Genomic DNA, 15,990 nt, shown 5'->3' on the forward strand with positions numbered 1-15,990 from the left:
TATTATTATGTTTCAGGAGCATATTCCCTACACCCCTCCCCCAAAGGTGCACTGGATATGGTTGCTTATCTGGGATCCACCAAACCTCCCATTGACCAAAATTTCTCAAAACCCCCACTAGAGTGTAGACACTAGAGGGCAGGGAATTTTGTCTGGTCTGCTAATGATGCCTAGCAAGTGTAAGTATGCCTGAGATAGAGTGGTATTGAATCACTGCTTGTTGGATAAATGAATGCCATGATAGCATCTAGTCAAGCAGACTGCAGGTTACAAAGCACAGCCATACCTATTTTCTCACTTAGTCTCCACAATAGCCCTGTGAGGTGGGCTGTTAGTCTTATCTTCATTTTATAGGAGAGGGAGTCAGCGTTCAACTACTGCCCAAAGTAACTCACCTACTAATTTACATTTTACTAGTTTGGAGGCAGTTGCTGCTCATCCAGCCCTGACTCCATGCCTTCTTATCACTCCCAAAGTGCCTGCCTTAGGAAGAGGATGGCTGGGGGGAAGGTGGCCTCACTAACATGTCCTTGTGACTTGTTTCAGGTGGGTCTTTTTCGAAAATCAGGCGTGAAATCTCGAATCCATGCGTTACGTCAGATGAACGAGAACTTCCCCGAGAATGTCAGCTATGAGGACCAGTCTGCGTATGACGTGGCGGATATGGTCAAACAGTTCTTCCGGGACCTCCCAGAGCCTCTTTTCACCAACAAGCTCAGCGAGACCTTCCTCCACATCTATCAGTGTAAGTGGAAGGAATGCAGAGCAGTGTTCTCATGTGCGCTCATCCACTTAAAAAGCATTCTATAGACTGAGGTCTAGTTACACAAGTAGTACATGAATCCATAAAGAAATGTATAAAAGTTATCATGCTCTGCTTCTTTCCAGAAGTAAACTTTGTTCCCAGTTTGACATGGAAATCTCCAGGCCATTTGTTATGCGTTTGAAAATACCTTTTTGACATCAAAGTTTTCCTTCTCAGTAGGGTTTTGCGTAAGGTCTAAAACTAACGTTCAGTGTAATTTTAATAACTTTAAAATGAGAAGGGGACACTATAGAATTTATTTTGTATATAAATGTTTTTTAAAACTTAAATTTAAGTTTTTAAAGATTAAGCATTGCCTTGGGACATATGAAATTCAAAGCCAAGTGTGTTAAGATGACCAGAAATAAAGAGCAAATGTATTTTAATACAGTGTATTTTAATTGGCAAAAAGTAGGCAAACCAAATCAAGCTTATGTTTAATGCAACGAATTTATATCTTCACTTGGAATTTTTTAAGTGATATTAAATTGAAAATTCTCAGCAAAGCCTCTATAATTAAAATAATCATTGAATAAAACAATTGCTGATTAAAAAGCGTATCCTTCCAAAGGTAGCTACAAAGGGGGTGGTAGAAATGAACACGTGACTCTTTTCTAGATGCAATAATGTTATGATTATAAATTATTTCAGTGGTCCAAGTCCTGATTCTTTATAAAAATATAAAAATATTTGGCCTGTGGACTTTGAGTTTTCAGGAAAATATGACTGAAATGGGAATCAACAAATGGAATTGATCCAATTTGAAGAAGATCCTTGCTATAGAGAATTCTGTGCTGTGTTTAAGGAGACTATAATATTGCAAATCCAAAAAGGATTATAATAAATACCACTTGTACAAACAGGATAAAGTGATGACCCACTAAGTAAACATTATTTTGTCAAAGTGAATAGGCTAAGTTAAATTAATGATACATGTCACGTGAGCCCAAACACAGAGAGTTCAGGACTTTGTTGCCTTAAGAGGTCGAGCTGCATTCTCCAGTTAAGCCTCCTTCATGGTTTGGAACTATCATATATGATTCTTTACATTTAATCAGTTCTCAGGTTAGGGTCGACACTAGTCTAAGGTTAAAGTCAGATTGTTTCTAAGAAATAAATCTCTTTGGCCCTTTCTGAGACTCACCAACAAGAAACCAGATCAAAGCAGTGTTTATTTTAGCTGAGCAAACATTTACTGAGTTCCGCTTACGCGCAGGGCAGTGCTGTGTGCTGCAGGTGATATGGATGGGTAAGACTTACTCTGCTCTTAAGGATCTTACAACTGAGGGAGATGAGACATGTACATATATAACTGCCATACAGCAAGATTGGAGAAATGCCATAATAAGGTTACAAAGAAAATCCAAGGAGGTTGAGATGAGGACTAGGACTTGGTGGGGAACTGGCCGCTGAAGGTGGAGAAATGGAAGGAACACGTCTTGAGTGACTCACGTAGCATGAGCATGGTCCAGGAGGTTCCAGGGTATTCTTCTGGCTTGCGTGAATGGTAACCGTATGACACAGTACCAGTGACGCTGAAAAATTAGACCGGGGCCATCCCAAGGAAGGGCATTGAATGTCAAGGCAAAGAGTTTATATTTGATTCATTAAGCACTGAGGAACCCTTGGGTGTCGTTGAGGGGGTTACCAGTTACAGTACTCTCAGCTGTAAAGACAGAACCAGAAATCCAACAAATAGTTTAAACAATAAGGAAATTTTATAATCACACATGACAAGAAATCTGGACTTAAGAAATTCCAAAGTCGGTTAATTTCATAGCTCGGTGATGCCGGGGCTGAAGTCAGCCTCTCTCGGTTACACCCTCAAGGTCACAATATGATTGCCACAACTTACAATGATTGTGTCTTCCCAAAATCACACTCAAAGGCAAGAAGAGAGCAGAAAGGCTTCTCCTGGGGCATATGTCTCTTTTTATCAAGGAGATAAATTTATAGAAGCTCCTAGCATTTATCTTGGTCGCATAGGCCAGAAATGGTCTACATGTTCTCCCTTAAATCAGTCACCGGAAAGAGGACTGTGATTACCACTTTGGGTTTAGGCCAATATGGTTATGCCCAGAGTATGAGGGAAAGAAAGGGCCCATCTTCCCTGAGCATCTTCCAGATGGCAGCCGAACAGAAAGTGTATTTTTTTATAGAGGAGGAAGGAGGGAATAGGTATTCAGTAGGTAGCCAAGTCTGTGTCTGCCACAAGGGTAAATGTGCATCAGGACTGCTCTTGTGATCCGTGAATCTGGGAGTGCTGAACAAGAGATATTGGGTTGTGCAAGAACGGAGGGTTTGTGAGTGAGCTAACACATTAACTGAGGCGCTGGATTACCCGCAGTGACTTCCAGCAGTGAGACTGGAAATTCAGTGTTCCATGGATAGACTCTGGAGTCAAAGAGGACTGTTCTTCCTCCCCTTCTCCAGAGCAGTTCTAGTTTTAGCTGTGTTACTTCTTGGACTTTCTTCAAATGATTAGAGTTTGGATGGGTAATGAAAATAGTTGAAACCCACTGGTCTCCTGGAGGGAGAAGGATGGAGGGATCAGATACTTTAAGACAGTAGTCTTAAAAGTTTGGTGACTGGGAGAATACTGAAAAAAAGAGGGGAAGGAGAGCTGGTGTGAGGGCAGGGAGAGGAGAGGTGTTCAGAATCAACTGGGTGTTGTGTTTGAGGTGCTGATAGCCATCCGCATGGTCGCTATTATCAACGCTTAGATAATGCAGATCTAGAATAGTCTCCTGAGAGCTGAGAAACAGGCAGGAACCATAGGAATGTCAAGTGTGACAAAGGTCCAAGAGGATAAGATCCAAAATGAATGCTGAATTTAGGGATTAATGGTTGACCTTCACAATCATTTTTAGTAGAAAATATTAGAGGATACTTTCTGATGGATAAAGGAATACGTGAGTGAAGGGAAAGTTGAGACAGCATGTAGCCATGAGAAGATGACTCTTAAAAATGTTGTTGTGAAGAGAAGGTTAGCCATCTAAAGTTAAACAACGTACACACTAGACATCTTAGCTAAAGCAGCATATTAAAAGCAGTTCAGTGGCTCAACTGAATTTCTACACTTCAGTGACAAGCTTGAAATCGTTAGTGGTATCTCCTGTTTCAGCACAAGCAAGAAAAAAGAACAAGGTTCTGCTATAATTTGAACAAAATGGCTCTTTTCTACTCAAATCAAGTCTATCTTGTGCCACACACTGGACGTGGTGGGGGTAGAGATGGGTTCTAGAATGTTGAATGTAGTCAGGCTTTTCCAGAAATGTGGATTTGCTGGCTGAACGGGGCCAGGAGTGTGCCCAGCGCTGGGATGTATGATGGTGGGGAGGCGCAGGACCCGGGGAGAGGGTCACACACAGCCCCTCTGGGGCAGCAGGCTCCAGATGTCTTTATCATGTACCCTACAAATAGTAAATATCTGAGCATGTTTACTTATTTCTTTCTCATAATAGAAATATACTGTGATCTACTGTGATCTACTGTGCATGTTATAAAATATACCCAATCAGTATTTTTAAAGCGTGAGAGAAAACATAAACACCATTGGAAGTCCTGATACTTTCTTCTCACAAGTCAAGGATTGTCACAGGCACATTCCCCCACCCCTTCAGAGGACAGACAGCCTACTGCAGAGACCTGCTCTAGAACATGGTATTTTAAGAAAGACAGTGTAACCAAAGTGAGCTCCTGATGGTATCTTTTGGAGTGAGAAGAATAAGGGCGGTGAGTCAGATCTAAAAGATCAGTAATAAACCCAGCCAGGGGACATCAAAATGTAGTGCCCAGCACCCATCTGCCATGATTTTCTCTATCAGTTCACAGCATATATTCGGGGCCAGTGCCCTTCTAAGTCGGCATGACCAGCACCCACCACCACCACCCCACAAGGACCACCCTGAAGGGGAATGGCCTGACAGGGCCAGACTCGCTCCATAACCTTAGCGAGCCTGGTTCCTCTTCCCCAAGTACAACCTCAATTTCCATTCTCCCCAAGATTATGAAATGCATGCCATTGGGTCACCACATGAGGCCAATAACGCACCTCCTCTGCACCAAGCCCTGGGTGACTAGCAGGAAAAAGAAAGATGCGTCTGGCTGATGCTTAAGGAGCTGACCCACTAGGAGTCATTCCAGAGGGCCAACCAGCTGGATCCCACTGTGGTTAATTGTGCCAAACTGGCATCAAGGCCTGGCGGCTCCACTAGGGGTGGGGAAAGGCGAGGCTGCCGTCCCCTAACACAGTGGTGTCCAAACACGCCCCACAGAGCCCTGGGCATCCCAAAAGGTGCTTCCCAAGCTGTCTGGTGGGAGGGTGGGCGTGAGGGAAGCCAGGCTGACAGTGCCCCAGCCTATCGCCAACTTCAGGCAGAGCAGAAAACCAGTCTGGACACAGCTGAGCAGGTGGATGGCTCAGAGACCGTGAAAGGCCAGGATGGTGGCGTTCCTTGCCAAACAGCATCTCATTGTAAAGGCACAGGGGGGTTCGGAGGTGGACGGCTGGGGTTCCAGTCCCAGCTGTGCCTCTCACCAGCTGTGGGTCCTGAGCAGTGACTGACTTCTTTGTGCCATGAGTGGCCATCGCCATGGTTGTGGATGATGGTCGTGTCTCTGAGTGTGTCTTCACACAGGGAAGGTGGACCTTACTCACTGTGTCCCAGCTAGCTCTTTCTGCGGCTGTCCCTCTCATGACCTGGCACCCACTTTTCCGTAGATGTCCCCAAGGAGCAGCGGCTGCAGGCAGTGCAGGCTGCCATCCTACTTCTGGCCGATGAGAGCAGGGAGGTCTTGCAGACGCTGCTGTGCTTTCTCAATGACGTGGTCAACTTGGTGGAGGAGAACCAGATGACACCCATGAATCTTGCCGTGTGTCTGGCCCCCTCCCTCTTCCATCTTAATTTACTGAAGAAGGAAAGCTCCCCCAGGTGCGTTTTTCTCATCAACAACCATAATCCTAAACCGGGTATTTCCCATAGTTGATTAAAAAAAAAAAAAATTCTTGTGTTGTATTTCAACTTAAGGATTTGTCAGCATTTAGTTTATAATCAGAAAGTGTTTCGAGGTGACCATAATTCATGGGCTAGATATGAATCCAACTAGTCTTGGAGGATGCCCACTACGATCCAAAAACCTGAGGAGTTGTGTTGTGGTCTGTGGGTAGTGTGTGGGTGGGAAGGAGGAAGAAGTACAAAAATCCCTGTTTACAATCTTTAATGAGAAAAGGGGGGACTTCACAGCACCTGCAGTGACGTGGTTTCAAACTCGGGGGAAGAAATAGACGAATTTCTCCCCCAGCAGTCATTGCTGCCCTTGTATTTTTACAAGGCTTTTCATTATGAACTGTCAGACTCTTAGCCTGACTCAGAGTATCTAGGCCATGTGGTCACTGTTTTTATTTGGAAATGAGAAAGTCTGGGATCTGGATCAGCATCCGGCCGTGAAGCGACAACGAAAGGGTTGGGCTCTGTGTTGCGCAAAGCTCTCGAGTGAAGGATCTGCTTGTGACTCTGCCCTTCAATTACAGAGTCATACAGAAGAAATACGCCACCGGGAAGCCAGATCAAAAGGACCTCAGTGAGAACCTGGCCGCCGCGCAGGGGCTTGCCCACATGATCACAGAATGCGACAGACTGTTTGAGGTGAGCGAAAGGTTCCAGCAGCCTTCCTCTAGCTCCTGGAGCCAGATAAGATGCTTGGGATGGTGGCTGCATTTTCGGCTCATCGGGGTTTGCTCCTGATTTTACAATGACAATAGTACCCTCTGTAGCTCTGGTCTTTGCCTCCAAGAAATGTGAGGAGCTGGCTGAGTAGACACCTGGAGTTACTATGCTGATGGTTTTTAAGAAAACGGTCACATTACCTTCCGTTCAGGTTCAAGGCCAGCCAGCCAACTCTGCTGCATTTGTTAACTTGGACTTGATGAAGTTCAACATCTGTGTATGCGTGATATTCAGCAATCCCTGTTAACTAAGAGTCCATGACAGCTTATATGAGTTTAGCCACAGATAGGTTCAAGAAGGAACTCAACTAGACTTCTGGCATACTTTTTGTGGTAAAGTTGGCATTTGTAAATGGGGAAAGTGTGCTAAAAAGGTAAAGCTATTTCTAAGTCATATTTGATATTTCCCTTAAGTCTGTGTGCTTTAAGTTTCCTGAGGCCATATTTTGCCAAACTGAATAAAAACACATTAAAGATAAAATAAAAGGAAAACGGAAAGACTGAAAGGGAAGTCATTGCAATGTTTTGAATAATAACTGTAGTCTCAGAAACGTATTTGTTTTTCCTGACTTTAGGAAACTCCCCCACCCCAGCCTTGCCGCTGATCTTGGAAAAACATCCCTTGCCCCATGGCACTAGGCCCATTGCCCATACTGTGGTTTTTGACGAAATTACTTTGCTTTCTCTAACTATGAGTCTCAGCATCTCTTTAGCTCAGTATGTTGCTCTTTCGTGCATCTGTTCGTTCAGGTCCCGCATGAGTTGGTAGCCCAGTCCCACAACTCATACATGGAGGCTGAGATCCACGCTCCAACTCTGGAAGACCTGGGGACCCAGCTGGAGGAGAGCGGGGCAACTTTCCATACGTACCTGGGACATCTTGTCCAGGGCCTCCAAAAAGAAGCCAAGGAGAAGTTCAAAGCCTGGGTCACGTGCTCCAGCACAGACAACACAGATCTTGCTTTCAAAAAGGTAATCTCAAGAGGTTGGAAAAAATTACCCCCGAAGAGTCCGGTGTAAGAAGCAGGGATTTGTTTCCAGGGGCACCTGGGTGGCTCAGTCAGTTAAGCATCTGACTCTTGATTTCGGTTCAGGTCATGATCTCGGGGTCGTGAGATTGAGCCCCGAGTCGTGCTCTGCACTGGGTGTAGAGCCTGCTTAGGATTCTCTCTCTCCCTCTCCCTCTGCCACTCCCCTCCCCACCACCCTCTAAAAATATATAAATAAATAAAATAGATAAATAAAAATGGCCGCTCTGTCCATGGGGCTTGGTACGCACATGAATGGGTCAAAAATCCACTCTGGAGACTTGCCGAGCTGTCCCTGTTGCACATAATCCGAGTGTGTGTGAAGCTAGGCTGCTGGCTGCCAGTCTTATCCCTGTCCCTTATCTGTGTGACGTTGGGCAAGTCGCATGCCTCTCTGTGCCTGGCTTCTCATTTGCATAATGGACATCATCCCACCATGGTCAGAGGACGGCTATTTACAAATCAAATGCGTTAGAATCTTTCCCGGCACGCAGTACATACTGTATGGGTTGGTGGTTACTATTTGTCTTATCGTTATTTTTCTTCTAAGCCTAAAGATGAACATCCTAAAATTTTAACCCTGAGGTGTGCAGAATCACTCTTTCCAGTTACACCATCAGTGATGTTTTGTGAAGGTCCAGTGGAGAATGATAGGTATGGGTTGGGACTAGTTGACCTCTTCAGCCTTCGATGGTGTCTTTCCTAAGGTGGGAGACGGGCACCCGCTGAAGCTGTGGAAGGCCTCTGTGGAGGTAGAAGCGCCCCCCTCCGTGGTTTTGAACCGTGTGCTGAGAGAGCGCCACCTGTGGGATGAGGATTTTGTGCAGTGGAAGGTTGTGGAAACCCTGGACAAGCAAACAGAAATCTATCAGTATGTGTTGAACAGCATGGCCCCCCACCCTTCCCGAGACTTCGTGGTTCTCAGGTAAGCCTGACTCTAGGGTTTAAGGTATTTTTTTTTCCCCAAAAGCAGATGAAGAGCTGCATATTTAAGCATTTCACAGCATTCTACCACCGAAGTTCAGCCTCCACTGGGAACACTAGGCTGGCACGCATTTCCCTCCGTGAAACCTGACTTCGCTGTATTTATGCCCGACTTCCTGCTTCCTTCACCCAATTTATGGCTCTGCCGGCCTCCCTTCTGGCCCTTTTTGCTATGGAGCATACGGTTTATTAGGCCGTAAATATTGTTCATTTCCTCAGAACAAAGTCCCAAGAATAGCTGCTGTTTGTCCAGTTGCACTTTCTGCCAAATTATGCAAATCGAATCGGACTTGTCTCCTGATTTTGCCTTCCTCCCTGGGGAAAGCAAGTCTTGGGTTTTTGTAACTCCCACAACGGAAGCGTGTGTAACTTCAAAACCCATCTGTATAACTTCGGATTTTCACAACTCATTGCCACATAGGGAAAGCTTGGCACAACCCTGAAGGTCCAACTATGCAGAGAAGGTCAGATGTCCAGTCAGATTTCAGGGCTGGACAAGGCCTGCAAGTGTTTTGTCTACTGTTGAAGCATTGCTTCTGATCGGTTTGTGGGCTGAGTTCTGGCCCCCTGCCCTCTGGGTTTGGAAGGGGGAGCTCAACCCGTGACAGGAGGTGTGCAGCTGTGCCCATGAGCTGGTGAGTCAGCAGTGAATCCGAAAGAACATGGATTGCGGAAACTAAGAAAGCAAATAAAATATAATTAAATCAGTGTATTCTCTTTTATTGAGAACTGATGGCAAACACTGTCTCTTCCCATAATTAGCAGGGTCAAAGGAATCGCTAGGGAAATTTCCAAATGTCTATTTCAAATAGTTTCTTTATGAAAGTCGTTTTGATGGCACACTCCAGGTTACTTTTCACGTGGGCCTTCGGAATTGGTCCTTGGGACCCTGAATTTGAAGGGCCATTTTTCCCTAAATATATGTGTTTGTCTTAGCAACCTGGGGATCCTGGTGGAGAATGTGGTCAGTCTTAAGGGTGGCTTATTACCACGGTTAGGGGGACATTTGTCATCTCATGGAATTTAAACTGCACACCTTCGTTCTTGTAAGCAGCAAATCAAATAGTTCTTCTGGGATGGCAGCCATGTGGATGGAGCCATGCCGTAGCCTGCCTCTTCCCTCCCCCTAGAGGGGGCTGAGGGTCGGAGTCCATGCATGGAACCTCCCTCCTTCGATCCACCTGGCAGTCCCACCAGCCTATTGCTCAGTGCAGAGCATCATTCCAGCCCCGTGGGGAGGCTGTGGGGATATTGCAGTGAATACAACCGACCTGCGGTCTCTCGGGGTTTACATTTTATCAGGGAGGGAGGGTCAATAAATAATAATTAAGGGGATAATGTTACCCATCCTATGGGGAGGGGCAGGAGGAGGATAAGTAAGGTAGGAGGATGGCAAGGGGTTGAATTTTAAATATAGCGGTTAAGGCAGAGTCTCACAGCATTGATAGTTGACCCACAACTAGAAGGAGAAAGTGGGTGGGTCATGAGTCTCTAATACGGAAGAACGCAACACTCGAGAATATTAACCATGCGCCAGACATGGTCCCTGCAACAAGGGATGCCTGTGGTTATGATACCAGAAGGTAGAAAGTGACAAGTACGGTGGGGAAATCTCAGAGCCGAGACACACTTCCTATCTTCCGAGTGCCGCCCTATTAGACTAGCAATCCCTTCAGGATTGCCACTTGTACTTGCGTTATCTCCTTCTCTAAATCCCCAGGAGCCTCCGGTGATGGTTACGGCAGCTTTTTCCATTTTGTCCCCACGAATCTGTACAACTCCCCATCTTTATTGCTAATCGTATCATCCGGCATGAGGAGAATGGTCGCACCCGTGGAGAAGCTGCTAGGCATTTGTGTAGGGCTTGCTTCTTCCCAGGTTCTTGTGGGGCACGTATAATAGTTTCTCTTTCTGGTGTGGTAGGATGGGACGGAAGAAGTTATAGATGACATGGCCAAGCCGGGGGTAGGGTTTGTGAGGTAAATAACTGGGATTATGATAATGAAGCCTATGTCCTGTGATAGAAATGTTCGTTATGCAGATGCCCTCATGGTTCCCGACTTCCATCTACAACATTTTCCCAAGGGGTAGCCCCATCTCGGCTTGAATAGCTCCTGTAACAGGGAGCTTACTACTCCTCATACCACCTGGTTCGTTTTTGGAGAGTGCACTTTGTGAGTCAGGTCTTCCCTCTCCTGAGCTGACACATGCCGTCCCATGTCTGCCTGCTGGGGTCAGATCAGCTGTGCTTTTGTCATTCCACTCGGGAGCCACTCAGGTATTTGAAAACAGTTAGCAGGCCACATGGGTTTAGTTACTTCAGGCTAAGCACCCCCAGCTCACTTTTTCCTTTAGGACTGAGTTGAGCATCGCCTTCTCCTGTAGGCCCCCCTTCCCTTCCACAGGGTTGCAGAGCACTGTGTGCACAGCCCCATCACTGCACTTTCCTTGGTCTTTTGTGGGTCTCTTTGTACGTCTGTTCCCTCTTCCTTGGCTGTATATCTTTGTGTCCTTAGTGGCTTCTCCTGTGCCCAGCAGATGTTTGCTGAACGAATGGAATGGGCAAGTCCTAATTCTAAAACTCTAAGACCAGCCCTTCAGGAGTGGCCAGGAACCTCTGCAGCCTCGATTTGGGGGTTCCAAAGGCAGACTGGCAAGCTGCAAGACCGTCGCTAGCCTCTGGGTCAGGGGGCTGAGGGGCTTGCTTTGAACGGCACTGTAAAAATTTTACACACCCTTATGGAAGCCATTAGTTTAATCTAAGTAAGTAGGATGGGGATTTGAGCAGGAAAATGTAGGTGTAACCCTCAGCGCAGGGTCCAGGTTTTTCTTTCTCTCTTAGTCCTAGTTTTGATGTGCCGGTTGTTTTGCTACAGGACCTGGAAGACTGATTTGCCCAAAGGCATGTGTACCCTGGTGTCCCTCTCTGTGGAGCACGAGGAAGCCCAGCTCATGGGCGGTGTGCGGGCCGTGGTGATGGATTCTCAGTACTTGATAGAACCGTGCGGCTCTGGCAAATCGAGACTGACCCACATCTGCAGGATAGACCTGAAGTAAGTGTGCACTACCCAGGATGGCAGGCTCGCACTGGGAGCCTCAGTTCAAGTGGCGGAGTCGCCAGGGCCCTGTTTGTCGTCCTGACTTCTTGTTTCACTGTACTTTGTTTTTTCACTGCCACTAGCATGCTTTCATCGATGATTACCGACGCCTCCCCCTCTCTGCTTTCCTTTTCGTCATCTTTCCTAAAACTCTGACATTCTCCTGCAGCCCTCTGCTCGTTTTTCTTTTCAGCACTGTTCCCGCTTACCTATGTGTGCTTCTCACGCAGAGCAAACACACCACGTGGTGGCTCCTCAGTCACTGCGAGGCCCCTTCTCTTGTGCTGCTGCCGTGCCTGCTCTCCCTGTGTGGTCCCTTCCTGTTGCCCTGCTTGCAGAAGTAGCTAACTGAAATCCAACCCCATCAGGGCAGTCATGATGCGGACCAAGCTCTTCGTCTGGGTACAGAGACACTGAGATTCCTCAGTGAGTTCCAGAATTCAGTCTGAATCTTAGCGCTGAAAAGACAGACTGAATACTTGGCCAGAAAAGCATTTTCCAGGCACCTGATGACAGAATGAGGTTCTCGGGTCCTTCAGGGGTCAGCCCCCAGTTGTAGGCAAGCGCGCTCATGAGCAGGGCACAGGACAGCCCTGTCTACCGTGATAAAGTGCTGAGATTTGGAAAAAGCCTTTCCCACTTCCTTTCTGATTTTTGTCCCCACAGAGGTCACTCCCCAGAGTGGTACAATAAAGGCTTCGGACATCTGTGTGCAGCGGAAGTTGCCAGGATTAGAAACTCTTTTCAGCCCCTCATTGCTGAGGGTCCAGAAACTAAAATCTGAGTTTTCCCCAGTGTTACATCAAACTCAGGGAAGAGGAAGTGAACGGAAACACTTGTGGGAGAGAGAGTGCTTGTGAGAAAGCAAGAGAGAGAGAGAGAGAGAGAGAGAGAGACTGAGTGACATGGTTAATGCTTTTAAAGATGGAAACACTGAGGAGTCAGAATGTTGAAGATGCAAGAATTTCTGAGAACTTTCCTAGCCCTCCTGGAGATGGCTACATCCCTACTAATATAATATTTTTAAAAATCAGAACATTTATCTATGTTACTTAAAATTAAATGGATTATTCCTTGTGCATTGCCTAATTTGCTATTTAAAGGCTTCTAAGAAGCGTATTCTTAACTGTAAATAAATGTATGTATAGCATATGTACATATGTGTGTATATCTCTATCTTTATTGTATATATGTACAATACCAATTTTATATATATTTGCGTCTTTTGAAAAGGAACGCGTCTGACTCAGTGAGTCCCTTCCTCACTCACGTGGTTCTTTCCAAGTTGCTCTGGGCCCATCCCCCCACTGTCCTGTAAACGGAGCAGAATCTGCTGCTAACACCGAGGTGTGAAAATGTGTAGTCTGTCAGTCTGCCCTGATGTTTAACCAAAGATTAGCGAACCAAAGGAAAACAACATTCAAAGGTTCTTATGTGTTGTCAGTTTGTGTTATTCAAAAACGGAGCGTGGAGTGTTGGATAAAGCCAGGAAAAGAATACTTACTCCTCTTAAAAGCACAGAAGTGAGGAAGAAGTTGTGACCAAAGGGAAGGCTGCGGGACCAGTTGCCCATGGACCCAGCCAGATGCAGCTTCAGGGACATGTCAGATGCCCACGGGCCACTGGAGTCAGCACAAGCTGACTGAAAGAAACTTTATTTCCCTGCTGGTTAGAGCCAACTAGCGTAGCCTTTGCATATTCACAGCCAAAGGGAGCCTCTGTGTTTTATCAGGTTTTCATAGATACATTTCATCATGTTCTTAAGTGTCATTCTATATGACCAGTGCCCTGTTTGGTCACAGTTAATTGGCATTTTCTTACCAATATATTGCACTGAATTGAACTCTGGAAGCCAGGCAAGGGGAGGCGATGTCATTCGAGTGTCCTGGACCATAGCAGTTTCAGGGAATTCTTATTTTGCTCTATACGATGCTCTTCATTCAAGTTTTGCAATTTGAAAGACAGAGTTTTAAACTAACAGTAAGACCAAAACTATGCTCTGCAATTAGTGTTAGAAAACATAAACAGGTTTCTTAATTTCATATTTCTTCATTAGCCAGTCAAGCTTCCCTAGGTGTTTGACCCAACCTTATTTATTATTGTATAGACTAAGTTGATTGACTCTCCTTAACCAATTGCTGATGGATTTAAGTTGTGGGGTTTTTTTTATTGTAATTCCACAACTGTAGAGAGGAAGATAAGTTATTATGTTCGGTTTCAGGGAGAGATTTTCTTTGGTAATCCATGAGAGATTGGTATCATAATTTAGCAACTGGTGTGGGAGGAAAAAAAAAATGTTTTTCCCTTTTCTGTATTGTGTGCATTTATGTTATTAGTAATGTTTCCTCCTATCAGCAATGTGCAATTCTTTTATTGAGAGAAATAAAAAATGCTATATATGAATTCTGCATGGTGCAAGGGAAATCATACTATTTGAATTATGGCCCAGGAATTTTTCATTTCCTTGCCTACACAAGAAGGTGCCAGCAAACCCATAATTTTCAATTTGGGCAGGGTTCTGTGAACAAAACAAATTCACGTCTGCCATGCATCTTAAATTTAACCATATAGGATGGATTACTTGCCTATGCAAAGACAAGATTAACGAAGTTTAGTCTCGTTTAATTCCTGTCCAGAGATGGAATCCTAGGTGTTTGGAAAATATGATAGACACACAAGAAGAATCGAATTGTATCACCGAGCTTAGCATACACACGAATCACCTGGAGATCTGGTTCAAATGTAGACTCTGATTCAGGCAGTCTGGAGTAAGAGTCTCCATTTCTAACAAGTCTCGGGGATGCTCGTGCTGCTGGCCCTAAGACCACACACTCTGGGAAGCAAGAGGATACTGAAAACAAATGTGATTGTATTTCTGACTCCTCCTCTCTTCAAATTATCTGACTGGCTTTTCTGTTTTTACGCACGTACTAATCACATCACTGCTGCATAACACAGTGCGTCTACAAAAAAAAAAAAAAAGGAAAAAGGAGGGAAACGATGCATCAAGCTTGTTTGTCAAATACCACAGTGTTTTATTCGTTGTTATCTTGCCAATGGAAATAAAATATGATATTGCATTTAAATATTATATTTATACCTCATGTATATTCTTACCTCAATTGTTGGTATCAATCATCAATTGTAAATAAATAATTGCCAAGGCAAATAAATTTATATACATTAAATATTTCCTATTTTCTATAAAATATATGTTGATTTTCATGCTTCATCCTGTAAGTGGAAAACCTGTATTCAGTATCTCTCCCAAATACAAGGATGTTGTTACCAACATTCACTAACAGTCTGGGTGCCTTAATTTGTGTGTAAGGCATTAAAGTGATGGGAAGGGCTTATTTTTTTACATTTCATTGTTCTTAAGTCTGGAAGTTGTAAAAACACATGGTATTTTTTATCAAAGATTCAGTAAATTCTAGCTACATTTCATTTTCACTGAGTAGACAACAAATTGAGGTGTGATGAGGAGACTTCTGGCTGCACCACTAGACCAAGAAGAGCAGCCACATCTCACTCTAAACCTCTTGCCTTCATTCTGTTTGTTCTCTGCTTTACTTCTAAAAGATAACAAAAGTAGCTCCAAATTAAGTAAGCAGGCTCTCCCTAGCATTCTCAGCTACAGGCTGCAAAAGCCACTAACCCAAAAGACCATATGCCCCCATAAAACTGTTCCAAACTTTGCTCTCTGCGTGTCTCCCTCATGCCTTCCCCCTTTACTTGAAAGTTTTGCCTCTCAGAGGCCAAGGAGGAATTTCAGCTGCCCCCTTTGTCCTTCCATGTGAAAGAAGAGAACATGGTGGTCATTCTAGCAGCCACTGGCCACGAATGTCCCGAGACCCCAGACCATATGAATTCAAATTCGATTGCAAGCATACTTGAAATTCTTAGGTCTGACATTGTTCTACTTCTGTCTTTTGGTATTTGGCTACAGAAAAACTGGTTATATGTCTTCTCAGGAAAATAACATAGAGGGTTAAAATAGACCCCAGCAAAGGGGAGTGTCACTCACAACACAAAAACAAAATTAGTGGGGGCTGACTGCACAAGGGATTAAGAAATAAACACTTGAAGGTACAGCATTGTAACACTGTAAAGCCACGGAGTTTGAACAACTGACAACATGCTGCGTTGGACATGCCTTGGGCAGACTACATCCTTTGTACATTGAATGTTGACTTCCATTCTAGCAATCCCACCCAACAGGCCACCCAGATGCCTCCCAACCCACATCCTTCTTGTGCACAGATGAGGCTCAAAATCCCAAGTAATGCTGTTCCTTTGAAGCAAAACTTCCTGCATCGTTTGTTCATGCAGAACGCGTTCACCGAA

The 15,990-nt window shown here is 44.9% G+C and overlaps 1 protein-coding gene across 12 annotated transcripts in view; it reads left to right on the forward strand.

Moving 5' to 3' along the window:
- Positions 1-14,936, forward strand: part of STARD13 (StAR related lipid transfer domain containing 13) — a 531,510-nt gene extending 516,574 nt beyond the window's left edge. For 10 of the 12 annotated variants that reach the window (XM_073894705.1, XM_073894704.1, XM_073894702.1 and 7 more), the window contains 7 exons: positions 547-745; positions 5,529-5,739; positions 6,339-6,453; positions 7,284-7,505; positions 8,269-8,486; positions 11,422-11,598; positions 12,310-14,936. In XM_073894705.1, coding sequence (XP_073750806.1) covers positions 547-745; positions 5,529-5,739; positions 6,339-6,453; positions 7,284-7,505; positions 8,269-8,486; positions 11,422-11,598; positions 12,310-12,427 — 1,260 coding nt within the window. In that variant the 3' untranslated portion in view covers positions 12,428-14,936. The other 2 variants (XM_073894707.1, XM_073894708.1) reach the window with 2 other exon arrangements.
- Positions 14,937-15,990: the final 1,054 nt, after the last annotated feature.

This window comes from Callorhinus ursinus, unplaced genomic scaffold (assembly GCF_003265705.2).
Source record: "Callorhinus ursinus isolate GAN/ISIS: 27379988/994484 unplaced genomic scaffold, GSC_fseal_2.0 scaffold7, whole genome shotgun sequence".
Lineage (NCBI taxonomy): Eukaryota > Metazoa > Chordata > Mammalia > Carnivora > Otariidae > Callorhinus > Callorhinus ursinus.